Here is a 26,477-nt window from a genome sequence, read left to right on the forward strand (position 1 = left end):
GTAGGGAAAAAATCTGATTCAATAATTTAGCGCTGGTACCGATGGCAATTTTTGAATCAACGCCAATCGAATTCTCAGCGAGAAGATTCAGAAACAGAAAATTTCTCAAAATGTAAGGGTTACGGGTGTGCGACGACCTACACGTGAGGGAAAATAATAGTGCTGAGATTTTGTACTCAAATTTCGGATGAAAATCGAGTATGTCCCCTGTGCTCACTGATTTCACTGATTTTAATAACGCAATTCGTGGGAAATTGTTGATATTTTTCACAGTGAGTGGCAGTGAAATTTTAACATAAATTTGCTTCGGCTACTTCGACGCTGCTACGCGCACGTGTGCAAATTAATAGTAGTTTGTTCCATGACTTATATGCTGCTCTTCGGCCTAATGTCTTGACCACTTGGGCCCAAAACACTTGGTGCATAAATAACTAAAGTTATCCTCACTGTCTCTCAGAAATGAAGTACGTAAATTCGATTTAAGTCGTCTGACGCTTCATTTTTCAGGTGTGAATCTTGCACAGAAGAGGAAAAACTTGTACATAAAACATATATTTCAGTTAATTGTTAAGATTGTCTAGCTGTTAAGTATTGTAGTAGTATATAATAGAGGTACGTACACTGGAAGCATAAAACTCATTTAAAGTTACAATTAGCATTTTTCTTCTTCTCTTCTTCGTTCAGTTGATGATTCATTTTCTCAGTAGATGAGTTGTTTCTTGCATTAACGATACGAAAATGTTAATAGCGATGAATGAATGAATGAAATGAAATAACTTTTTTGTATCTTGTTTACTTTACGAAAAGAAGGGGAAAAAACGGTAACAAATAAAACTTTTGTTTGCAATTTTATGCATAACAATAAGTGGACGATATGTTATGAAATATAAGAAAATGTAAGTTTATGGAAGTTATGAATTTTTATATGAATAACGAAAAACGCGAAATGAAGAAAAAAGCTCAGACCATCAGTGTTATTTTCCAGCAATTAAATATTAATGAGAGAAATAATATTCCAAAAATTATACGGGGCGGTAAGCACTACACAATTTTTACATTAAGTTGCATCAAAAAACGGGACCATTAAGACTATACGCAAATTATTATTAAATGAAGAAGATAAATAAAAAAAACCGTTTATCACGAATACAGTACATTTTGAATGAGCATTTAGTTTCACATTAAAGTACATTTCGAACGAGAGTGTTTTCTCGGGAAATTGTGTAGGCAGTTGCGCCTACTTTCCATCTTAATCGTTGAAAAAGTTATAGTCATATTGTCGTTATAATTTGGAACTTCGGGAATAATAAAGAACAGAAAAGTGTACTTAGACTTTGAAATATCATATTTCCAATGATACCTTCCACATGCTATTGTTCGCATTAAATTTTATGAATTCATTGACTTTTGGTCTTCTGCTCTTCATGTTGAAATTCTATCCAATTAGGTAGGCTTATCACTTTTAAGTGTAATAGTTCAACCGAGAGTGTTATACTTCTTGAACTAAATCGTTTGAGATTCAAGTGCATCACCCCGAAAAGGACTAATCTAATTTAGTCCCGCTTAGTCCAAGTATCGCGTCACCCCTCAGGGTCTCAAGCCTTCTTCAATCACGAAGCATTCCGGAAAAGAATCTGTTTGATACCAACTACTGCATAATATGACATGGATTTCACACAAACTCAAAATCGACAAAGTAAAAACGCTTCGAGCACTTTTTTTTTTAATTCTTTTATTATCATCCCTCGACTGACGTGTGTAGGATACGAATGATGATTTATACATATACATACAAAGATAAATACATTTAGGTCGATAGATCAATCCTCTTAAAGAGATTTGTCAAAGAAAAACAAAATAGATAAATTAATTAAATTAATTCGGATAATTAAGGGACTAGAAGGTTACATAAAAAACAAATATCACAAAAAATAATCATCACAAAGGCAGCACTAAATTTCGAATCAGTTAAGGAAAACATAAGGCGATATCACACTGTATTTTCGATCACTGACTTTCATGACGTCAAACTTGACTCTGTATCTGAAAGACTTTATGCTCGTCAGGTGTCGAAGGCCACCACAGAACCTGTTGTATTCCATCATCGATTGCATCAAAGCGGGATGTTTGTCGGAGCAATGCAGTTGGTTCACTTGACGGGTCCGATATGAATGAGTCTCATGATTAAACTGTAGCACTAGCGGCTACAACAGCTAATTACATACTTTCCTAAGAGTAGACACTTAAATCAAATCCTAACATCAATCTTTACCATTTTATACTCAGTTACATAAAGAGCTAGCCAAATAAATCGGTTAACGAGGTTTTATTCCATTGCAAGTCCTAGTTCAATTCGCCAAGTTCAATTCACCATAGGACACTCGCTAATGTTCAAAAAAAAGAAGATGTGATTGGATTCAACTGATACCTGGTTTGAACTCCTTGTGTATCCCCCGTTTCATTTCTGCAGTAACTCTGTGGATGCCCCTTTAAAAAACCTTCATTTTGGCCAACGAGATTGGCACTGATCTACGAGTATTTTACATGGAAAATTCTTGATATGAAAATTTATGTATGGGGAAGGATATGATCCAATTGAATTGAAATTTAAATTTGTAATAAACTTGTGGGTATCTTTTCGTAAAACTTTATTTTTGTTGAGGGGCACCGTGAATAAAAACTTCAATGTTGTAGATGTAGGCAATGTACTTAAAAATTAATGATTTTTTCGAATCCAAAAAATTGCGCCTGTTTAATTCTAAGAGGTGACAACCAATGGCGGTTCACACATAACTTGAGATTCTGGATTTTAATTGAAAGCTTTTTTTTCGTTTGCATTTCTAAATTATTTAATTAATTTTCCTTTAACTTTTCGTTACTTTTATCGACGATGATATTGTGGCGATTTTAGATAGAAGACATCATCTCTATTAACCGATCAGGTCAGGTCGAGAAGAAGGTCACGAACAAATTGAAAGACATTGTTCAAAGCTTTTTCCTTTCATTCTTTAGAGGGCTGTAACTGTTCGTTTGCTAAATGTCCTAGCTTTATTAAGCAGAGTCCACTATATTAATACAAAAGGTGCGTACGCTAAAAATACGTTTTTTTAAGACCCTTTGCACGCCTATTTTCATACATTAAGTGAAATATTAGCACGCTTTTGTCTAATTATAGAGCTTACTATTTGAATGACTCTTATCGGACCACTAGAAGAGCTCAACAATTTAATATTGAATTGTCTTCGCCAAGTTCTAATTAGTCATTCAGAAATTACGCACTTTCTTCATGGGGAACGACGGGCAGAAATTATCCATTCAAAACACTTTGCTTAATCGGTTCCATGTGATCTTCATGGGCGACTTTCGAAAATCTATTTCGAAAAAGTTAAGAAATGTCTTAACGAATCAACAATTGCCACATCCCCATCGGGTACTACCAATTCCGGTTACTGTTATATATTGTTTTGTCAGAAATTTGTTTAATTTGTTTGTTTCGTGACATTTAATCAATAATTTTGAATTTTTGTTTATTTTTTCAAATATTATTTTACAGAGATTCGCATCAAGGAGATGTTATTCAACGTGTTCCTTACATGGCATTCAACAAGTTCGACAAAATTCGTGCGAACAGACATACATATAATAGTCCAGCTAAATAAACTCTCTCGCAACCACAAAAAGATGAAAGTTTAAATTGCGCGGTGATAATCATTTTTTGAAACATACTAAAACACTGATGAAATGATGACGACACGCAACATATTGTTATATATAATAAGTTCAGCCTTGTTTTAAAAAAGAAAAAGAAAATCCATTTATGGAGACTGTTTATATGTATCATAGTGAAGTTAACTCGATTTGCTTTTATTAACGAAACTTAACCGAAACACACTTCATGTAATATTTTTCTTGATATTACCCATCGAAATAGAATCTTCCAGCCGTCAGGTATGTACCAAAGAAAACCAATAAAATCCAATAAATTAACCAGTCCAATTTGCAAGCAACATTGGCACATATCACCCTATCTCTACTAAAGTTTCACTATTGTAATTTTCTCGCAATTTACCTAATTCTCACCACTTTATATGTTGATGTTGTATATTCTAAACCACTCCCTGTAGTAGGCAAACTATGACTAGTTTTGGACTTTACTCATAGGATCAAATTTTAAAACTCCTTATACATGCTTATAAATGTGGGCGAAGTTTGAACGGTACGGTATGGGTATATAAGTGAAACGTTTCGGAATCATTGAAAGTTCATGTAAATGTTCATATCATATTAATTTGAGATTCCGAAAATCGTTATCCACTACACATTACCAAAACGGGACCGGATCTAGGTGATATTATATTCGTTCAAGTAGTTACTAGTCAAAAATCTGTCTAACAAATTCACATTCCACAAAGCCCCAATTTTAATTTTAACACATTCCAAAAGCTGCACCAAATTCACAATTTATGCCAAAAATTTGGTTGGCATGTTCCACGTAATGCACTCTAGCAATCTTAGCTGTCCTTTAGTTTTCAAACCGAAACTATAGTGTATTCATATTATATATAGTGTTCAACTGAAAATTGACGGTATAAGGTTTTAGATTTTAGTATTTAGGAAACTTTTAAGAGTTTTCAGCTGATTTTTTTTTCTTCAATATAATATTTTCTACAGTGGCTTTTCAAAATCAGGGGGTACAGATCGATCCAAAATTTAAACTTATATTTTGAATATTTCTACGTGTCAGTGACAAAAAAGTATTTTTGAAAATTGATTGCAGGCTTCATTTAAGTACAGACGTAATAGTTGCGTACATAGATTGACATAAAAAGTTCAACCGGCAGGTTCACATGTGAATTTTGTGAATCGGAGGCGAAGCCAAGGTCTATAATCAGTGGTAGACTCGACCTTTTAACCTTTTATCCAGAGTTTGAATGCAAGTTTACGCACCAACTTCAAAACCATATTTGTACATTACGTCCGAGGTTCCAAATTTTTATTTTGACGGGAGGGGACGTTATGGCCTGTCAAAATAAAAATTTGGAACCTCGGACATGCTATGCTTTGCGTGCACTGTCGTAATTTATTATTCTAATTTACATAGGTAACATTCTACAATGATAAAACAACGATATATTTATTCAATTTAACGTTAATTTCGTACTGTTATTTCAATCGTTTCGAAGTAGAAACGTAAACAGAAAGTTGGCTCAAAAATGCTTAGATATTTTATGAAATTACTTTTGTCATAATGATAGCACACTCACTTTCAGCCGCTAAAAACTTGACTAAGGCCGGTTACAGCTCCGATAAGAACAAATTAGTTTGAGTTGCTAGAACTATATTTTTGACAGGCTAAGATATGGATCCGCGATTTCGTGATTATTTTTTTTTATTGGCGACTGTAATTTTAGAGGTTTAGAATCATGCTTTGCGTCGGTTAAAAATAACTTGTCTGGATGCTCTAACATAATTTATGCATAATATAATCGGAGGTTAAGCCTTTTAGTGCTTTTAGTCATCTCCTCCTCATTTAAAATTTTTCGAAATGTTGAACATGCTGTAAGCTGAATTCATAATCTGTAATGAATGCCAACGGTGAAAAAATTGTCTAAACAGATCCACGTGTTGCATTGTTGCAAGCAAACCTTTGTAAATGTCTCCAAAGTTAGTGGGTACAATTTGGCAATCAGCAGTATCTGTGGCTGCTTCACATATTCACCAAAAATGATGACACATTTTTTGGTTGATTGCGGTTGCTCGATCCAATTCGATTCAAACAAACTGTAGGAGAGACTATCGCTTGAAAGCATAATCTCATTGCCAAAGTACGTGATCATAAACAGGTCGGACGTAAAATAAAAGAACATTACAATGTGTATAAGACTTTCCAGTAGACTATCACCGACATCCTACAATGAATCGAACAAATAAAAACAATTCTCATTTGCGCCAGTTTCAATTCTTACAAAAGCTAGACAATAAACAGATCCGCAAATACATAGGCCACTGGTGCTGAATTGTACGAATATTATATTAGAGAAATAGGATCCCAATTCCGATGTCAAACTGGGAAGCAAAAATTTAAAGTTTGAAACTTATCCATGGTTTGATTATACGGTTAAATACTCCCTTAAGTGACGATATGCATCTATTACTGCTTTTAATTCTTCAAAGAAATTTCGGTGAGCATCCCTTTCCGTCATATTCTCAATCGTTTCTTCACTTGCTCGTCCCATATTCGTCAGCTCACTTCCCATCACATCATATCTCAAAGAGCACGTTAACAGTAAATACCAAATTATTACAGAGAAATTGATAGCGATGGCCGACAAAATCAGTTCACTTAAAATGAAAATGGTTGCAATGCCGAGTGCAGCTTCACTATTTTTCCAATCCAAAGGAAATCCAATTTCGAGAAACAAACTATTTTCGCTCGTAATAATCGGAACACCTAGCGACACCAAAACAGCATTCACAATTACAGCGACCAAAAATATCATCACAAATTTTATGAATCCTTTTAATTTTGCATTATAAGTGACGTAGTCATCATCATTCCGAATGGTGAATTCACAAACTCGATTCAGTAAAACGCGAATTTCGTTCTGTTTCCATATTAAAAGCCAAAATTTGATCGTTAGAACTGCAACGGCAAGTGATGTTTCCGCTAAGAATATAATGGCATCTATGCTTTTCGTTCCAGAAGCCCCTCCAACGACTATTGATATGATAAAAAGTGGATGATAAATGCTGTAGAATATTTTCGTTTTTAGTTCTCTGGCTGTAGGTCTATCTCCACGGTGCCAAATGCCAATGAAATAAAATAATGAGATCAACAGAGTTATTCCTTTGTGAATCTCCGTGGAATACATGGTCAGGCCCTACTTGCAACTCATTTGAAAATAAAAACAGCACTAACCAGACGTGGTTAGAAATCATTGCATGAACGTGTCCCTTTATGTCTATTTTTTATTTGTGAAACATTTTATTAAGTCATTCAGTTAACAAACGGGTTGGAACATACGGGTATGTCTATATTACATTAAAAAAATTATTTAAATTACTAGTCTTTACGTTTGCTGTCAAGTTATTTGCTTTGATCAATTTTATTGATTTGCATCGGAGACATTGTATCGATTTCTTCTCAATGTCATTCTATTCGTTCCATATTACCTCCGTATTCATTTCTCGAATATTTTTTATTGTTTATTGAAGAACTTATTATCTCACGTCTCAGTATTTCAATCCAAAGTATTTATTAGGGTAAAATATGAACGATTATCCGTCGAGATTTAAAATTTCAAAGTTTCGAAACATACCCAATTTTTCGACGTCAGCGAACTATGACGACCAACAATAGTTATTTTCAGATCACATTCATTCATGTTTTACATTTATCACAAGCTGTACGAGCTGTGGATACGAATTAGTAGAAATAATGTGATATAACCAAATAATATTTCCAAGAAAATTGTTCAGATGGAATAACCCAAATCCCGAAAATTTTACATTACTGCCTTTGTACTAGTGGAAAAATATTTTTTTTAAAGATTTCTGTCGCTATTCGTAGTCCTTGGGAGACCTAAATTCTTTCTGGAAAAATTCCCTCTAATGCATAGGCAAACGCTTTGATCTTGTTGTGTGGTGATGTTAAAAATATCAATCAATACACACTCTGCCGTCTATTTTTCGAGAATAAACTGAAGTTCGGTTTTATTTTGAGGCAAAATTTTAGTAGAAACTGTTGAATTCTCTGCGGTGATTTAAGAAACTTAACTTGTTTGAGAACAATAGAAATTGTTTGGATCTAAAGAATAGTAATTGTCTGACGGCAGTTCTCTAATAACAATTTTCTTTTATTCAGATTTAGCTTTTTTGTGATGTTTTTGCTTTTTTTGCCTTTTTTAATAAACGAAAGACTAATTTGACTGTAAAAAAAGACTCAACTTCCTGTAAACGAGACACTTACCCTCTGTAAACGAGGAAACTCATCTTCCTTTAAACGAGAAACTAATCTGACTGATTAGCCTTTCTGAAATCGAAAAACTAAGCTTCCTGTAAACGAGAGTCTAACCTTCCTGGTAAACGAAAGACTAACCTTCCTGTAAGCGAGAGACTCAACTTCCTGTGAACGAGAGACTAACATTCCCGTGAGATTACTGTTCTGCAAATTGAAAAAAAAATCTTTTTTGTACATTCTCAACATCCAGTTCGTCTCTGTTAATTTTTCACACAAAACGACAATGAATGTTATAAATCTTGTCCGTTGTACAATAGAAGATACCTTGCAGTTATTAATGCACTAGTGGGATTATACGAGTATACGGAGCTTTTTTTTCTTCTTCTTCATCATTTCCCCATAAAAACATTCACTTTAGATAACGAAACGTATTTGTTTAAGCACATTTCAGATGGTTTAACCGTAGGTGGTGGGAGAAGACCATATAAGAAATGTTGGATGATATTTTACGCTTTCATAATGCCGTTACCATTTTACCGTATATTTGCGATAATAATTTCAGATAAGTGGAATAGACGTCTTCGTGTTCCACTTACCTTAAATATTTTATTTTTCAATTTTTTTTTCTTCTGTTGGATTTTTTTGTAGTGAAGCTGCTCCTTGTGTTAACGTGAAAATTAAACGCTATTTTCGTTTCAAACGATTTGAATTTTTTATCGAAAATTTTCTTTCCAAGAAAGCTTCACGTTCTTCTGCAGAAGCAACATTGTTTTCGATTCCATTTATTTCTCTTTACCTAATTGTAAACATATTGCATCCCAGCTACATACACTGTAATTTCGAACAACACGAACAACTACAACACAATGGTGTGTTTACAAGACTGAACGAACAAGCTAAAGCTCCATAATCCCTCCTGGAAAATGAAACTACTTTCGTGAATGTTCATGTTGTGATGTGATGTCAAAATGGTTGGCATATATACAGAACTCTTTTATTATTAATGTCGTCTGACGGAAAAGTCGACCGAGCTCACAATATTCATAATATTAAATGCAAGATAAACAGTGCCGGTCTTTTCTAAATTCAGCGCCTTTGACCGATGGAAGCTTTCACAGTTGCTACCAGCTGTGTGACTATTTATGAATAAGTAAAATGTGAACGACGATGGCATTTAGATTTTTTTGTTTTGGTTTGTTTACTCCTTTGCCATTATTGCTGTGACTTCAAATATGATTTTCTCTGGTACACATTGATGACTTTCTAAAGGGTCGATTAAGTCATCAAGAATAACCCAGACAACAATTTAGATGTCAAGTTTCGTATTTTCAAATAATTAAGAGATACTTGTTGCAAACGATGGTACTTTCTCATACAAAATGGATGTCATCTCCCTGAGGGGTTTATCTCCCAAGTATTGTAAACATAGTTTTCTCGAGTCACATTTTCGTTATTGAGGAACGTTTACTCATCCTGCTATTTTCATCGATTTCTTCTTATACTGTGCATTTCTCATTACTATCATTTTATACGGGCGAAGCCTTTTGATCGCTTTTGTTTAGTGTGCATGTGATTGTTTGTTATGCGACATTATAAGCATAATGAGTTTACTTTAAAGACGACAAGTTCTTGTCTTCATAAATTTTCAACGAAGAAAATAATTATTTGCATCATATTTTGGGCGAAGGCATAGCACTCTCTGGCAGGGAAAAATGCTTTCCTATGTCAAATAGATGCTCAGAATAGTATTCTAATTGGCTTTTCTTTTTCACTTGTACATATTGTCTTGGACTAAAAATCAAAGACAATGTGATTGTGTTGAATTAGCTGCTCTTTTCCTTCCTAGATTTGTAATTTCACTAAAAAATTTAATTCCTGCAATGTTTAAACGTTGCAACTATTGTCTATTGGCTTGTAATTTAGGTTAAAAGACTTTACTTTACTAGTGAGGTAATGTGGCTATTCCCTCACTAGTGAAAACCTTTTCCCTCGCTCGTAAAGTGAAGCGTTATACTTCACACGTGAAATAATTTGATATCTCGTATCACGATGAGTAAAAGTACAATGCAATTTGTAATTGAAATGTTACTGACTGTTGCTGTTATGTGTACACATACGTGCCGAACAAACGTCAAATGTAACACTAGAAGTAAGAAAATCCGATATGTGGTACGTCTACTGTTAATCCCAGTTTCTAAACGATGCAAACGAATTCTTTCTGATTTCAAAAGTCTAAGAAATTTTTTTGAAAAAGGTCACTGATGCAGACAACGTCCACCGACTCGAAATTTATTCAAATGGTAAAAATATGTTTCGGTTGTGTTTTGCGTTAGCAACAGAAACGAAACATAATTTCCCAATTTCCCAATTCCCAAAGTAAATATTTAAATTGTCAATTAAATCAAATTCACTTTAAATGTTATCAAATGTTAATGCTGTTTGCTTGTTTTATTATATACGCTAATTTTAGATAAAATGTTGAATTTTGAACTTTATGTGCCGTCAGTCAGAGGAATTAGATTTCGGTGAAATATATGTATAATAACAGTTGATATGGTATATAGCAAACTGCATACTAGGGTGTGTCAATATTCAAAAATGTTTTTTGCATCTTCATTGTCTACGCTGATTTATATACAAAATCCAAAGGAACGAAATTTCATCCAGACAAGATGGTTCAGGAAAAGACAACCTATATTATAATTCATTGGAAGCCATTTTTCAGATCGTGACAATTTTTTTACTAACCACTGACACAAAAATTTACTGAAACTGAAACAAACAAAAATTTTGTGTCAGCACAAATATTTGTGTCACAACAACGCACTTCAAGCAAAAGTGCTATTTATGACAGCTGCCAAATAGAGTCCTGTATTTGTGGGAACCATAACACAATTTGCTAACGCAATTTTCTTATTTCCATTTACAATTATTACTTAGTACCAATATGTAAGCAATCAGTTCATTCGATACCTTAGAAAAAGTGTTGAAAACTTTTGAAAAATCGACACACCCTACTGCATTGCATATATGAACGAACATGTACCAGTACCTACTACCGTTTTATTGGTAAACGTAAAATGAAATTCAGAATTCAAACATTTCTGGATCTATTTCGCAGAAAACGTATGAGGGGTCACCGATGTGACACAGTTCCTCAAGCATTTCACACACCTTTTGTATGATATTTTCTCGTAGAAGAGTGCCACCATTTCCCAGAGTCTGTAACCCCTTGGCATTATATCGTATATTTCGATGAATTTGTACCCAATTCAAATTTGCTTGCCATTAAATAATTTCAAATAATTTGAATGTTGATATTGATTCTGTTCTGCTTCCACTTAATTTGTCATTCAATAAATGCAATTAAATTATTGGAAGTTAAGAAGAACGTTTTTTTTGCACGGTCAAACATCCGATTGAGTGTTAAATATTCTGTCACGTGAATTTTATTCAGTGGAAAAAAGGCAAACTACTTTCGTATACTGTAGATAATTCATGTGCCTCAAATGTTATTATCCATCCCACAAACAATTTGAAAATAAAAATCCAAATGGCAGATAATCAATAGATGTTACCGTCTAAATTAGGGGAAAACTTGCACCACAGAACTAACCATTAATTGAGAATGGGTTACATGAAGGCACGTCTGATTTCAAAATACAAATTAATATTTTCTGACGTGAAACTTTCCTATAAGCTGCGGAAGTGAGCGCTGAATTACTTTTAAATAAAATACGAAACGTACCTAATAATAACTCGGTTGTTATAAATATAGAGCACTGTAGCCTGTAGCTGCAGTAATTATAATTTTATGTAAAACAGATTAAAGGCTACAAAGCAAACGGATCGAGCAAATATTTCTTTCATTCAACACTTCATTAAACAAAAGTCTCCTTTATCGAATTTGAAAGTCACTTGTTCGTATATTTATTTACTTCGGCTTCGCCTCGGTTCAACAAATGACTGTGAATATATATATAGACTATTTTTGGGAAAACATTTTCCAAGCTTTTCTTTAATTTTCCCAAAATACAATTTTGAGAAAAATGTAGGTAAATTCGGGAAAATTTGTGAATCGAAGTTTCTTATTGATCAACGGATTTTACAGACATATTATGTATAAAATAAGCAAAAAAAAACTAAAAATTTCTTACCGAAGCGGTTTAAAATTGATAAAAGTGCCACAGACCCATAGAGTATTCGACCAATCAAGGCAGTAACTAGGTACGTAAGTGCTGCCTAAAAAAATTCAGCCAAAATTCTTAAAATTGGTTGTTTTTAGACTGTTACTGTTTCGGGTTTAAATATTTCGTTACCAAATGAGGGATTCTTTTGAATTTCGACTGACCGAATCGGCGCTATTTATTCCGGCCCTGTTTTATATAAATGTCTAGTTAGGCATTGGTGCCTAGGCCCCAAAACCAGTCTCAGATATTTTTGGCTGGTTGTAAGTGGCCAAAAGTCGAAAAATGGGGCTTCGTAGCCCGGATTTCATTTCCGTGAGGTGGCGAGGACACGGGTGTGTATGGGTTCGCTGGAAAGCTGAGGTCGAAAACTCCTGGGGCAAATATTAACTTCATAAAATTCCGGAAAATTTCTCAAAATCGATGTAGCCTCGGTGAACTGTGATGAGTGCTGTGACCTCACTAATGCAATTATTTGATTAAATTATTGCTTATTATGAATGTGGAGGCCCTCAGCTTCAAAGTGATACGCATATTTCGTAGTTTGGCGGAGTGAAACACACAGTTTCATCTGTTACATAGTCACGTGCCAAACTACTAAATATGGGTCCTCCACATTCATAATAAGTAATAATTCAATCAAATAATTGCATTAGTGAGGTCACAGTCTCATCAAAAGTTGGCCGAGCTTCTCTAGATTCTTAGAAATTTTCCGGAGGTCATATTTTCGGCCGTTTATCATCAAATTTTTTGAAGTTAATATTTGCCCCGGTAGTACTCGACGTCAGCTTTCAAACGAGCCCATACACGCCCGTGTCCTCACCACCTTACAGAAATGAAATCCGGTCTACGAAGCCCCATTGTTCGACTTGGGCCACTTACAACCAGCCAGGTATGGAAGATCAAAAATATCTGAGACTGGTTTTCGGGCCTAGGCATCAAGGCCTAACTAGACATATATAAAAAAGTGCCGAAATAAATAGCGCCGATTTCGGTCAGTCAAAATTCAAAAGAATCACTCAATATAATTCTGGAAGCCTGACAACCAGAGACAAACCAAATTACACTCACAGGAAAGTGAAATACAACAGATTTTCCGATTATGGTTTAAAAAATTGTTTCCATACAAATTTTGTTCAACAAATAAAAGCCTAGATTGTGCTAAGTTCGTTGTAAAGAAATCTAGATTTTAATTTGTTAAACAAAGAATATTGATGTATAAGACCTAGACATCTTTCATGGAATTTCCTTGGGCCTTATCCTTGATCATCCCCGATTTTTTGTTTTTCTATTAATGTCTGATACTTCGTCATTATCTCCTACGATTTTTGTAAGTGTTTCCGCCAATTTGCTTCAAAAACATTATAATGTAACATAACAATCCTTTTTCAAATCCCATGTCGTTTCAGGATTACCCTGTCGCACATTCAAGTGATCGTTAGTGTTCTCTCAGAATTTAATGTAATTCGCAGAAACAATTGTCGTTGTTCATAATTATATGTCTTCCTTTCGAATACTCTCTAATCTACTATTTCAGCGACTATACACGATACAAATAGATACTAGTCAGCAACATAATTTGCCGTGTGGAGTTGCCTCACTCAACCGTTGTGCATTTTTCATTTTCAGGCAAAGTACAGCTCAACGATATCAAAAACGAAACAAAAACAACAACCACTTTTCATTCGAATAAAAAATTCCATTTCTTCTACTTTTCTCTATATATATATATATATATATATATATTAAATAAGTACCACTCGTGGAATCACTGGTCGTATGAACTTATTCCAGACCTTGTTATATGTAATTTATTGAAATTATATATTGGAATTGCACTTACTTATATATATGTATGTACGTATGGATATGTGGAAGTAGAAGTTTTGGTTGCACATAAATTACATGCGGTTCGATATTTTCCCAACATTTCATGTAATATATTGCTGTTTATTGAAATTTAAATCTTTTGCACAGCATCCCATATCCCAATGATGTCGGTCTCTGTGTCTGTGATGCGTTACGAACTGAACATCAGCATAAAAATCTGATTTAGTGATTTCATTCAGAAATACGATTTCCTGTTAATGTTAAACAAAAGTATCTCTGTGTATTGAGAGTTCGATCTGTTAATTGTATTCGAACTGCATTGAATAGTGATAGTCTTGCCACATGCGGTTCAACATTTAAACATTCGAAACGTTGACTGCTAGAAAAGCTTAGTTTTTTTGTTTGATTCAAAGCATTTCAAAAAGGCTTTCGTTCTATATAAACAGAGATAAGAAATCTAAAAATTTACTGGACCAATAATAAGAGGACGTTTTGAACCAGGACCCAGTCGAAGTTAGGCAAAAAAAACGGAACTTCCACGTCGCATCGTTCAGACCGTAAACTTCGCTCTTGTCTGAATTTTCCATTTTTTCGTATTTACTGTACAGCTGAACAGCCGAGTTCACACTCATCCTAACTTCTAATCTTCAGATCCGATTTTTGACCAAAAAAAAAACCCTGACTGGTGTGGTCACAAGCTTTCATTATCTGTACTCAATCGACCAATTTGGTGTCTCTGGATTACCGCAAACCTATTGTTCTTACTCAGGTATTCGAACTGGACGTGTTATAAACGTTGTAGTAGACTTATAAGACCGAGGAACTTCGTACGGGTCTAAAAATACAAATTTTACTACTCAACACCTAGCACGTATAAGCCATGTACCAGCACTGACTGAAAGTCTTTACCGGAGGGCTGAAAAACATTTAAAATTTACGAAGAGGTGTGAGTACACAAGCTAGAAATTGGCTCTGACTATTTGGTTTTCCACTATTCGGTTATTGTCGATTCGAAATGGAACGAATTCAATTACAAATTCACAAAATTGAAACACAGTTTTATGCAGCTTAAAACAGCCAGGCATAATCAGTCGTTCATAATACAGAATTAGAGCGCAAACAAATCATTTCATAGAGGCCAGGTCGGTTGTATACAGAATGACCGTTTTGTTAGATGATTGAGATGGACCGCTCGATTTTATTGAAACAACCACGAACACTGTTCTAACAAATGGAAAGGATTTAGCAAAGACAATTTCATGGCCTTTTCAACACGACTACCCCAACGACTTTTTTGATGTTATCAGACCTTCGTACAAAAATGTACAGAAAGGGCAATAAAATTTTAGCATAAGTTTGCTTCAGCTAGTTCATTCATACAAACAAAACTGGTTACGAGTGTGATTTAACAGTACACGAATACGAGTGGTAGTGGTAGAACCGTTTAAACATACATTGCCACTTTTGTTTGTATGTGTTAATCAGCTGAAGCAAATTTCGGTTGAAATTTGATTGACCTTTCCTGTATACGAATCAGAATATGTTTATTGCGTTTGAGAAATTTATCTATCATACGGTTAGTGTTGCGTAGAAAGCTACCAACCCGGTTTCTCAGAAAAGCATTTTGGTTAAGTAGTACGTGAGAATTGTTCCAGTGTCGTCAATCACTGTCGTTCATCAGTCAGACAAAATCTTCTCAAATTCCGCAATCAAATGAGGAATTTGTATATGTCGTCCGGTTGTTGCTCCGATTACAGCTTTTCATATTTCTTTATTGTGACCGTTATCGGACCTTTCCTGTTCATCAATTAAAAACAGATAATTACACACACACATAAATTCGATTCATCGCCATCATTTTTATATTAATAACTTCATTTATCTGTTCGTTCAACTTCTATAAATGAGCTCTTGTACAAAAATTAATTCCACCTCGTCTAAAACGAAATCATTTCCATTCAATTAACATTTACTTTTTCTGCCTTGTATATATACTGCTAACCCTAATAGAAATAAAAGGCCATTAATTTGAAGAAAAAAAGGTAAAACAGAAAGACACGTAACACAAAGCTTTTATATACGAAATACTCACGATCCATGTTAAAGCTTTATTATCCCCCTCCTTTCCCCCATCTACAAAAAAAAATTGTATACTACAACATGCCTACTATTTTTGATATTCGGGCGCTCAGACATTATTTGAATATACAAATTTTGCTATGAAAGAGAAGAAGTAAAAAAAACAGACGTCGAAAAATGTATGTCATCTTTTCCACCTCTTTACTTGGTTAAAGACGAGGCGGGTCAATTAAAAAAACATGCTGGTTAAACGTGACTGGTTTACGTTATTTACTTATACAGGCACTATAACGATAAAAAGAGTAACACATTTTTGTTTATCTTTTTTCAGTTAGCTGAAAAGGAAAACTAGGACACATCAGCCTTGCATATAGTCGGAAGAAAATTTAGAAAGACATTAATGTTGACGAGTTAAAATCAGAAAATTGTGCTTTCACTTCAAACAGTGTGGGACTTAGTCTAAACTGTAGAATTACACTATATAAACTCAGTAGATTGAAAATCTCACTTGTAGCAGGTAACTTTGTCTTCAATTAACCTACAATAGCTGTCACAGATATTGCACTCCACACAAAAGATACTGCCGTAGTCGATAATGCAGATTATCTGGAGACAAAGTTACCTGGAACAGGAGAGATTTTCAACTCCTTCTTTTTGTCAGAAGAATCTAAGATAATAGTTAGAAATACTGAAGTCTTCAAAATGTAACAAATCGAAAGGTTGAAAGGATTCATAGCATTTTGGAACAGCTGGTTTTCTTTTAGCTGATGTCTACTTCATTGTTAGTACGATCTGCATTTATCGATGGTTACCCGTAGCACATGAAAAGTACAACAAGAAAAATGAAAAGTAAATAAACGTGCAATGTTCACCAGCTGATACAAAACCAGCTGTTGCTAGATATGCACACAGAATTAGTTTACTCGCTGTAAATAAAATCGCTGAATCACATTTAAAACACGCACTTCAAGCATGACTGGTACCCTAAATAGAGTACTGAAACGGGACAGTGTATCAAACAAATTTTGGCACTTTTGTTTGAAGTGGCGTTGGATATAGTTCTAGGTGACGCATTTTTATAAGAAAAATGTTACCAAAAAAGTGAGTCCACTTACAATTCAAATCAAAAATGTGAAAGCCAAGCCAAATGCATCGTTGCATATAAGGTTCATTCACGATACTTTCATAGTTTGTGAAGCTCACTCACGGCGTGAATAAGTGAAAAGCTGGAATCTCGGTCACTCCATTTACGTCTCCGTCTTAATATCAAACAATTAAAAAAGAAACGTCTACCAGTTTCCATTTTTAATTGTTGTAATGTCGTAATTGCATATAAATCTCCCAAACGATACGTTCGTTTCACACAAATTTTCTTCGCTCCAGTAAATGGAAGTGAAAAAAAAACACATTTCTTCGCGTCGCTCGCTCGGTGTTATATGCTAGGTCAAAGAAAATGTTGAGAAAATAATTTCTTAAGAATTGGTCTTACCCCATAAACAATTATTATCTATTATGACTGGGTCGCTTGGAGAGTTTATTAATCCGTTAATCTACTGTGCAGATTAGACAATACCAGTTACTGATTTTTTTTTTACAAAAATGATTAAATAAATATTAGGGTGGGTCGATTTTACCAACTTTAAAATACAAATCCAGAGACTTCTGAAGCTTGTGGCATCGCATTACTTTTTTGTTTCCGCACACTTTTGTGTATCACACTGATGGCTAAAGTTCGTTTGACAAATCGATTTTCCATTCAAAAATCAGATTTTCAAATGCAAGCGTTGTACTCAAAAGTGTGCGGAAACGAAAAAGTAATGATATCACAAGTGTTGTTTCTTCCTGCTACACAAGCCGCTGGATGTGGATTTTAAAGTGGGAAAAATCGACCCACCCTATTAAATATATTACTCGACTGCCGACGCGTCGTCGTCTATCTTCCTTAACAAAAAGATAGCACTGTAATTTACCCGCAAAAACGTTCAACGATTTGTAAAATATTGCGAATACGTGCACTTGCATCCAAATCCCATGCCACTACTCTTGACATAAAACGATAGAAAACGATAAATAAAATCTAAAATGTGGAAACTTGATAGTATCTCGGTGGCCTGGGTAGAGTGCAATTTAAAAACGTGGGTGCATGTTCGATTGTTCGTTTAATTATTAATTGAAAGCTGCCAAGCAACAAGTTACAAGTACATAAAACTACAAACCAATACTTCATTAGTGCGAGACAACAAATTGAAATTGATACCGCGTTCACCAAGATATAGTTGTTTGTTGTCTGAAATATCGGGCGGAAAATGCTACATTTTTCTGAATGAAATTTTTTTCTTCCATAAAACTTGATTTTGAACTTCCGAAACTAAAGCAATTTTAAAGGAAGTTTTTTGGGGAGGAAATGTGGCGTGACACTTTATCTTTAAAGTTCGACGACACTACAGAATGTTTTGTTCAAAATGTGACAAATTAAAAATTAGAAATGCACCACCCAGCACATGAGCTCATTTTGTAATTGCATTTATGAATAGTTTTTCTTTTGAGATGCAACGCTCTTTATAAAGTTAAAGTGTCAGAAATGCTAAAAATGGTTTTAGAGTTTAGCTGCTGAAGTGTCGACAATTAATTTGGAAGAAACATTAACAACATCAACATTAAGTTTTCGGAAATGGGCGAAAATACTATAGCTGTAGCTACACTGTTTTGTCGGGTGGCTCAATGATACAAACATTTCAGAATTTGTATTACTTGCGGATCATTCATAAAATACGTAACACTGTCATCACAATTAAATGTTAACTCGGGAAATACACGGTCTGGAAATTTTGTAAAAACATTCAAAATTTGAAGTGAAAATTTTGTAATAGGAGGTCCAGGAGGACTAGCGACTGTCACTGTTCTAGCGACTATAACTATTCTAGCGAAAGTCACTGTTTTTATGTTCGTTTAATGCTATGGTGAATAGCTACAATATTATGAAAATAATTTTTTTTCTTTAGACCTTGACATAGTGAGGAGATAATTTACCAATGACCCTTGAACCCTTACTCAATTAGGTCTACATTATGACACATCAAATTTTAATTTAGAATCGCAACTAGACGACAACAACAAACGTTTTATTTTTTGTATAGAAACTGTGAAAAATGTAGCTCAGGCAATGAAAATTATTCGGATCGATGCTATTCTTCAGCACAAATTGAGCAAGAATACTTTTGGCGTATGGCTTTAGGAAGTGAAACGAAATTTGAAACACATTCAGAAATGACGAGAAGTTCATTTTTCAAGTAAATTTATGCCGAGTCACCAAAACAGCTTAAATTTTGCGGGACTGGTAATGTAGTTTTGGTTGTATATAAATAAACCGCAATAAATTTTCCATATTTTTTTTCCTCTGTGGCTAAAAACAGTTAAGAATCGTCGAAGGCTTGTTGATCAAATTCAGGATTTGTTCATTGTTATTATATAAACTGCCTCGATTATATAGATGTGTATCCTTCGCGGAATGGAAATAAATTTCGTAAATTGTTTATAAAATTGGAAATCGATACAAAATGAAAAAGAGTTAAATCGAGGGTTTAGGATTTAATTTGTCTATCCTTTCCAAAACCACCAGCATTTTCTTTTTCATGGGCATCTCGACCACATACCGCAGTGGAAAATTCCTAATATAATTAATCGATTCCTATTACCATATTTCATGTTCCCACCCATTGGGTAATTTGTTTTTCCGTATGGATCAGGCGGGTATTGCTCGACGGCATTCGGTTAAAAATATTTTTATTTGCGCAATTCGGTAGCATAATTTGACAATTTTCCATCAAATATCAAAAGGATAATTTCAACAAATCAGTCGAGATTTCTACTGTCGAGTATAAATTCACACGGTGACAACCGTTCAACAGTCCATTTTAATAATTCAAATACAGTCGACTTCACTGAAATGTATACATTAATTTGCTTCAGGTCGAAGTTCTGGTTCATCTTCGTACGAATAAAATAGTTACACTCACGCACGCGTATAAATTCGTGTTAGCAGTTTTGTTTGCAGACCAGCTGAAAAACAGCTGAAGCAAATTCATGTCTAAATTTCACTGACTGTGAATACGCAAGCTAAAAAACGACGACTTTTGACCCCTTCCTTCCTTGTGTTGTACTCTTCGCAAAAAACCTAAAGGCCTCTAAGGGCGGACCTAATTAATGTGTATATCAGTCAGCCCACACCGTAAAGAAACCAAATTGATGTTTGATGTTTCGAAAGGGTACCACAACGTGTCGTTAGCCAAATGTACTGCACTATAACTCCGTCAGCCTAGGTACTCGGTATATGAAGAGCTATTGTAACACTGGCTTAAAAATACTTGTCTTGTTTGGTGGAAACAAAAACGAAGAACTGAGCGCACTTTTTCCGATTACCAAAAATTTTGCCAGTAAAATTCGCCGGGAATTTTTTCAATATTTGCTTTTTCATTTAAAACTTTTTTTTTGACTATAAATTGCTTCTCATTAGCATCTTACAATGTTTTTCTTTCACCTGCCAACAACAGTTTGGATATCATCAATTTATTTTGTAAAACTTAAAAAAAAGTCTATCCTCAACATTACCAGTCTTCTTACTCAAAATGATGTGTAATCGAAAGAAGTGAACACAAATCTAAATTTGGTGGGTTATGCTTAACGTATGGATACGAACTATAACTTTTCATATGTATACACAAAAGGATACCTCGTGAAACACTACCAGTGCCATTATATGTAACCATAAGAACATTGAAAAAGAATCGAGAAAAAGCTTGGCGAATAAAATGGCCTATGCCATTAATTTGGATTTATACTTCTTTTAGGACGGAACGAATTATTTAATGTATAGAATGGTCGAGAGAGTGGGGGCAGCGAAATAGCGAAGAAAGGCAGCATAAGAAGAAGAAGAGCATTCCCACATTCCCAGTATAACTATTTACAAGTCGCTCGGAATATGGGCAATTGTGAATAATATATCATTTTATGTAATTTATGTAACACATAAATTGGTAGATTATATTACAACCGTTTCAGATAAGGCAAAACAAAAAAATCTAGAAATAAATCAGAAATTGTCACCGTAGTCCGAATTAGGAAAATTATTTCGCTCAAAGACCTCAAATTATTTCATCTTTATATACATGGAAATTTAGCTCTCTCTACCCATTATACTTTTATCTTCTTTTGCGGTTTCCACTTTTCTCATGTTTCGTCTTGATAGATCCGATGAAAGAGCTGTATGTTATATGGGGTGCTCGTAGTTATAATTGACTGTATATTTGAATGGAGATTTAGACATCATCGAATGAAAATGCAAAACGTAAAACATTTTGCAAAGCCACAAAATATGACACTTCCAGTGAAAGTTTCTGACTTTCTTTCATACACCAACGTAGAGTAAACTGGGGAGTAGTGATTGATTTGACAAGGGACCTGTAATTCATTTGCTTTCAATTTCTATAGTGACACAACGTGGTAAACGTAAATCCGGCAGAAGCAGTCGAGACGAATGCACTCAAGGAAGGGGCGTAAATCCCTCTAAATTGGTTATGTATTCGTTTTATGTATTTTTATTAGGAAATGTTTCACATCAACATCAAAAATGTACTAAGGGGGTCTTACGCAGAGATGGGCCCGTAATATTACCGTGTAATATTACCCGGTAATATTACGTAAAATTACGTAATATTACCCGAAGCTCGGTAATATTGGTAATTTAAAGCCTCGGTAATATTACGTAAGTTACGTAATATTACCAAAAATCAGTTAACATATTGTAAATTTTAATCATTTTCAACAAAAATTACTCGTTTTTAGCAAATTCAAGTGTATTTAATAGTATAATTTTGTTTTAGTTAGGCCTAGTTCAGCCTAGTTAAACAACTTGTTCAAAAACAGTCGAGTAGTATACACATTTGAATGAGCTTCAACCGAAATTGATAATTAAAAGAGTGTGGATTTTTACGATTTCTTTCAGAGTTGTCATTGAATGACGCCGTCGGCAACTCGGTCTTCTGTTACTTCATACGAACACGGGCTTAGATCGAAAACTGAAACTTGTTAGCAAACGAAATTTCATTTCAAATTTCGTATCCTAAAAGACCGAGTTTCCGGCACTGCCATCGTTGAATATTGTGGTAGCGACATACAATCTAGCGTGATAACGTAACACAATTGCTTCCAAGTCTTTCGACTCGTGTACCCCTTCTTCAACTAGCCGAATACGAGTTTGGTTATCAAACAAGTTGCTCAAAAACACACGAGTGAGTTTCCGAGTATCACAAAGTTGTTTCATAAGCAATCAATTATGTAGCAGTATCGAAGGTACTGGTTTACCGTGTGACACATGCGAAAGTTGAGTTTCACGTAAAATTCACGAAAAATGAACAGAAAATAGTCCACCGTATAAAGGATAATTTTCGCAAAGGACATATTGCTGAATAATATTCAACTTTCGCATGAGTCTGATAGTAAAATATCGAATTGTTACAATTTTGTATTAGTAAATTACGTAATATTACCGAAACATCGGTAATATTGGTAATTTAAGATTTCGGTAATATTACCCAATGTTACGTAATATTACGTAATATTACCGACAATAAATAAATTACCGGTAATTTCCCATCTCTGGTCTTACGCAATTGCCATCACGACATGAAAGGGAAACGTGAAGGTTATAGCAGATTTAAAGAATTAAAAAACTGAATAGAATAACGTGACGGCTTCTTATGAATTTAGATGTCTCGTCAAACAGACAGTTCCTGCCAGATGAAAGAATAAAAGAGTTATGGTCTTAGGTCGGCCCGGGGGACATAAAAGAGATTTTGTATTAGTTTGTATTATTCCGATTAGTTTGTGGTCTAAATGCAGGTGAGATATGAAGTGAAATCCGCTTACAAATTGACAGAACGAAGCACGTTAGGTCGGTACATACGAAAAACTTGAATCTGTTTTCAGACTGTTAGTAGAATCTTGAAAGAAACAAACGGAAAGTTTTATATGATGCTAGTTGAGCTACAACGTAACGTTTGCTCTAGCATCTCCAGCTCGACAGTCTCTAGGGGACGTTCATATGAAATGGCTCTCTAAATGTTTGTAATAATAACAATGGATAGACATATATGAAGAAACATCACTAAGGAAAACTGTTCAACCCTTTCGCTTATAAATTCACTCAAAGTGTACACGTAAATGGCGATGGATAGTCGCTGGATGTTCGTTGTTGCTTTGTGGAATGTGGATGCGGTCTGGGTTGATGTAAGATTTTTTTTTAGATAATTCTTGAAGAGGGCAAATTATTCCTTACATATGCCTCTTAGTCAAGTGTGTCAACATAATGGCACTTGTAAAACTGTTTGATTGCAATATCTTGTTAATCAGGCGATGCCCTGTGTTCGATGCAGTTTTCTTAGGTAGTAGCTCCGTTTTATCAGGTTTACCTTATAAAGTTCCGCTAAAAACATTTTTTTTCTGTTTTGCTTTGAACTTTAATGATTTGATGTGAATGGCGATTTGATTCTTTGTCACGCCGCCATGCATAATTCACTATATATAAATTCTTGCTAATAAAATTTGCATTACCAACATCATTTTTAATTAATGATGACAATGTGTTCTGTCTATTAAATTAGAACACCAGGCCAGTTTGTAATAAATAACAAAAACAGTAGCTATATCAATTCTGTGTATCAGTGTCAATGGATGCAGTTTTCTTTATTGTTTTCGGTTCATAGTGCAGGGTTTGGGGTAAAGAACATATACACAAAAAGAGTAGAAGAAGTTCTCATCAAGTGTGACACACCATGTTATGGGTAATGTTATGGAAAAAGTTTGACGAATACCAGAGCCAAAAAAAATCGACGAAAAAGTACAAAAAAGTACACGAACAAATGCTTGAAAATTTGCAGGGTATTAATACACCTATTTTCGACCTTTCTCCCTACCTAAATTTACCTACGAGATCCTAACAACAGAAACCTAACAGACTGAATTTTCCACACGAACAATAAATGTTAAATTGAAAAACCAAAAATCGTTTTTCTACCTTCAAACATATTTTCAAAAGACTTTAAGTGCAGCGATGTTGCCTCAGTGAGAGATGCTCACTGAAACGCAAGCATAACTACAAATACTTTTATTCACTGCTTCATTCTTGACTGGTTGACTTATATATCGGGAACCTGATTCCTCCTGGAAGGCAGTGTGAAAGATTCTTTTGAAAAAAAGCCTACTGAAATCGGGTCTATTTTTAGAGAAATTATTTTTATATGCCTAGACGAGGCTTGACCCCTAAAGTACAAAACCACATCAAAAAAAAAATCCGGCCATTGTGTCGTCAGTGGGAGTTCAACGAAAGAAGAAAAGTGCAATTTTCTTACCTGTTTTTCTCCCACGGCTGGCGAGGGACATGGTCGACTATGGTATCATTGGATAGCTGAGCTCATGTAGCTACGGGCCAACATGGGTTGTGTGGGTTGTCGATGTCATCTACAGTGAGCAACATCACTTTGAAAAATTACGATTTCAGACTAAAATGGGTGAACTTTAGGGAGTGTTGTAGCTCTTCTAAAACGTATTTCGACATAAATAAAACGTCTGTCCATACTGTACTGTGTGTCAGCCTTCTAATGACAGTATTTCAAATACTCTTATACACTTAAATTACATCCTAGCTGAACTGGTTGAAGTATACGGTACCTGATTCATACTGAATAGTGTACGAATGTACTGATTCTTCAAATTTTTTCGCTCGGCATACAATATAGTGTCATGGTTGCACGAGTTTGAATGTGTGAATGTTCGTAAAACGAGTGAAGTGAAGAGGAGCGAGTGTAATGATCAGTGGCGCTTCTTCATAGAGACCAATTGGACCATGGTCCAGGGCGCTGGTAAAATGGGGCGCTGGAATATGCGAACAAAAATTTCATACTTTGCATGAAAATTCATGGGATGTTGCCTCAAAGGAAAAAAAAGTCCGCTGCGCGGCCTTCCTATCATAACCCTGACATCTTTCGAATACAGTATGAGGAAATTACGCAGACCGCTCAAGTCTTTATCGTCATCCCGTCAGTGTAGAAATTGATAGTTTACTTTATTGATTTAGATCATATCTCTAAACGAGGAATTGAAGGAAATACTAGAAGTTGAAAAGTTACAAGGAATTGACTGGAAATACGAGAAATTTGACGTAAATGAAAGGAAATACGGATAAGTATGACAAACGAAAGAACTAAGCGAATGAAAAAAAAAACTTGATCTTCTCACTCGCTGCAGGTTTCCGGTCCTAGCTATTCGCTTTGTAAAATACAGCTCACTCACTGATTGATCCTTTCATTTACTTTCAATTTCTCGTATTACCAGTCAATTCTTGTAACTTCAATTTCTAGTATTTACTTCAATTCTTATTATTTACCGGATACTTCGGCAGCTACGACACATTTCGACGGTTTTTGTTCGTTTTCTTTAAATTTGGAGGAAATCTTAGAAAATTATCGGAATAAAGAAAAGGAAAGAAAAATTTTAGAAAATTGTTTCTAAAAAGTAGACAATGAATTGGATAGTAACAGAAAATATCGTGGAATTCTTAGAAATTATTAGGAATTATAGGAAATAATAGGAATCAAAGTGCAAATCCGCCAAAACGGAATGTACTTTTCTCCTCGTCTCTGGTTCAATTTACAGTCGGAGAAACATAGATTTCGGGATTTTAAGAGGCATCATCGTTTTCATCGTTTTTCTGTATTCTCTCATTTCGCATGTAATTTCAAATGGCAATTGAGAGAATTACAGAAACGATGGTATCTCTAAAAATCCCGAAATCTATATTTCGACTGTAACGGATTTTTTTTATTTTCGAGCTTAACCGCAGAATAATGTGAATGGATTAAGGGACTGGCAGTTTTTGAACCTTAATACTTTTGATTGTACCTTTCCACCAGAATCCTTTTTCAAAAATGTAGACCAATGACGACCGCAATTACGACCACGAGTTTGTTAGCTTTCAACAGAGAATAGATTTGGCTGTAGCAGTTTGAACAGCTCTGAGGAAACTGAGCAGTTTATGGAAATTTCGTTAAATTTTTCTGCTCACTTTTCTTGGAGTTGGTCATTGACCAGTGGTTAAACGAATACAACGAAAACTAAGTTTTATTTAAAGCTTACAAAAAACCGGAAAAAGCCAAGTAGGTTCACAGAAATTAAAGAAAAAAAAATCTCAGAGATAGTGGCTGTCTCTCGTAACTTTATAATCGATATGATCGATGACTTAAATTTAATTACAATTTTCAAACAAAACATTCCTTTCGAAATTTACGTATAAGAATCGGTAAGGACTCACTCTTCTTTTACTTCCGCTACTTTCAAGCTTGTGACACCAACAAAGTGCACAACTCTGC

The 26,477-nt window shown here is 34.6% G+C and overlaps 2 protein-coding genes and 1 long non-coding RNA gene across 3 annotated transcripts in view; 1 reads left to right on the top strand and 2 right to left on the bottom strand.

Moving 5' to 3' along the window:
* Positions 1–4,086, top strand: part of LOC119068246 (dopamine receptor 2) — a 92,015-nt gene extending 87,929 nt beyond the window's left edge. The window contains exon 5 of the mRNA XM_037171777.1: positions 3,554–4,086. Coding sequence (XP_037027672.1) covers positions 3,554–3,643 — 90 coding nt within the window. The 3' untranslated portion in view covers positions 3,644–4,086. The remainder of the gene's footprint in view (positions 1–3,553) is intronic.
* Positions 4,087–5,526: 1,440 nt separating this feature from the next.
* On the bottom strand, positions 5,527–6,872 carry LOC119068369 (odorant receptor 94a-like). The gene is made up of 4 exons (XM_037171937.1): positions 6,127–6,872; positions 5,967–6,066; positions 5,646–5,909; positions 5,527–5,577 (listed from the first exon to the last, which is right to left on the bottom strand). Exons 1-4 carry the CDS (start codon positions 6,870–6,872, stop codon positions 5,527–5,529), a joined length of 1,161 nt encoding a protein of 386 aa, XP_037027832.1.
* Positions 6,873–13,049: 6,177 nt separating this feature from the next.
* Positions 13,050–26,189, bottom strand: LOC119068265. Its single transcript, XR_005086115.1, has 3 exons — positions 26,055–26,189; positions 23,749–23,753; positions 13,050–13,059 (listed from the first exon to the last, which is right to left on the bottom strand). It is a non-coding gene; the product is annotated as an uncharacterized LOC119068265 (long non-coding RNA).
* Positions 26,190–26,477: the final 288 nt, after the last annotated feature.

This window comes from Bradysia coprophila (assembly GCF_014529535.1).
Source record: "Bradysia coprophila strain Holo2 chromosome X unlocalized genomic scaffold, BU_Bcop_v1 contig_173, whole genome shotgun sequence".
NCBI classification, from domain to species: domain Eukaryota; kingdom Metazoa; phylum Arthropoda; class Insecta; order Diptera; family Sciaridae; genus Bradysia; species Bradysia coprophila.

Coding starts and splice junctions, on each gene's coding strand:
- LOC119068369 (XM_037171937.1), bottom strand. CDS start 6,872: ATGTATTCCACGGAGATTCACAAAGGAATAACTCTGTTGATCTCATTA. Junction 6,067..6,126: donor GCATATCGTCACTTAAGGGA/GTATTTAACCGT, acceptor TTTGCTTCCCAG/TTTGACATCGGAATTGGGAT. Junction 5,578..5,645: donor CTTTGGAGACATTTACAAAG/GTTTGCTTGCAA, acceptor CATTCATTACAG/ATTATGAATTCAGCTTACAG.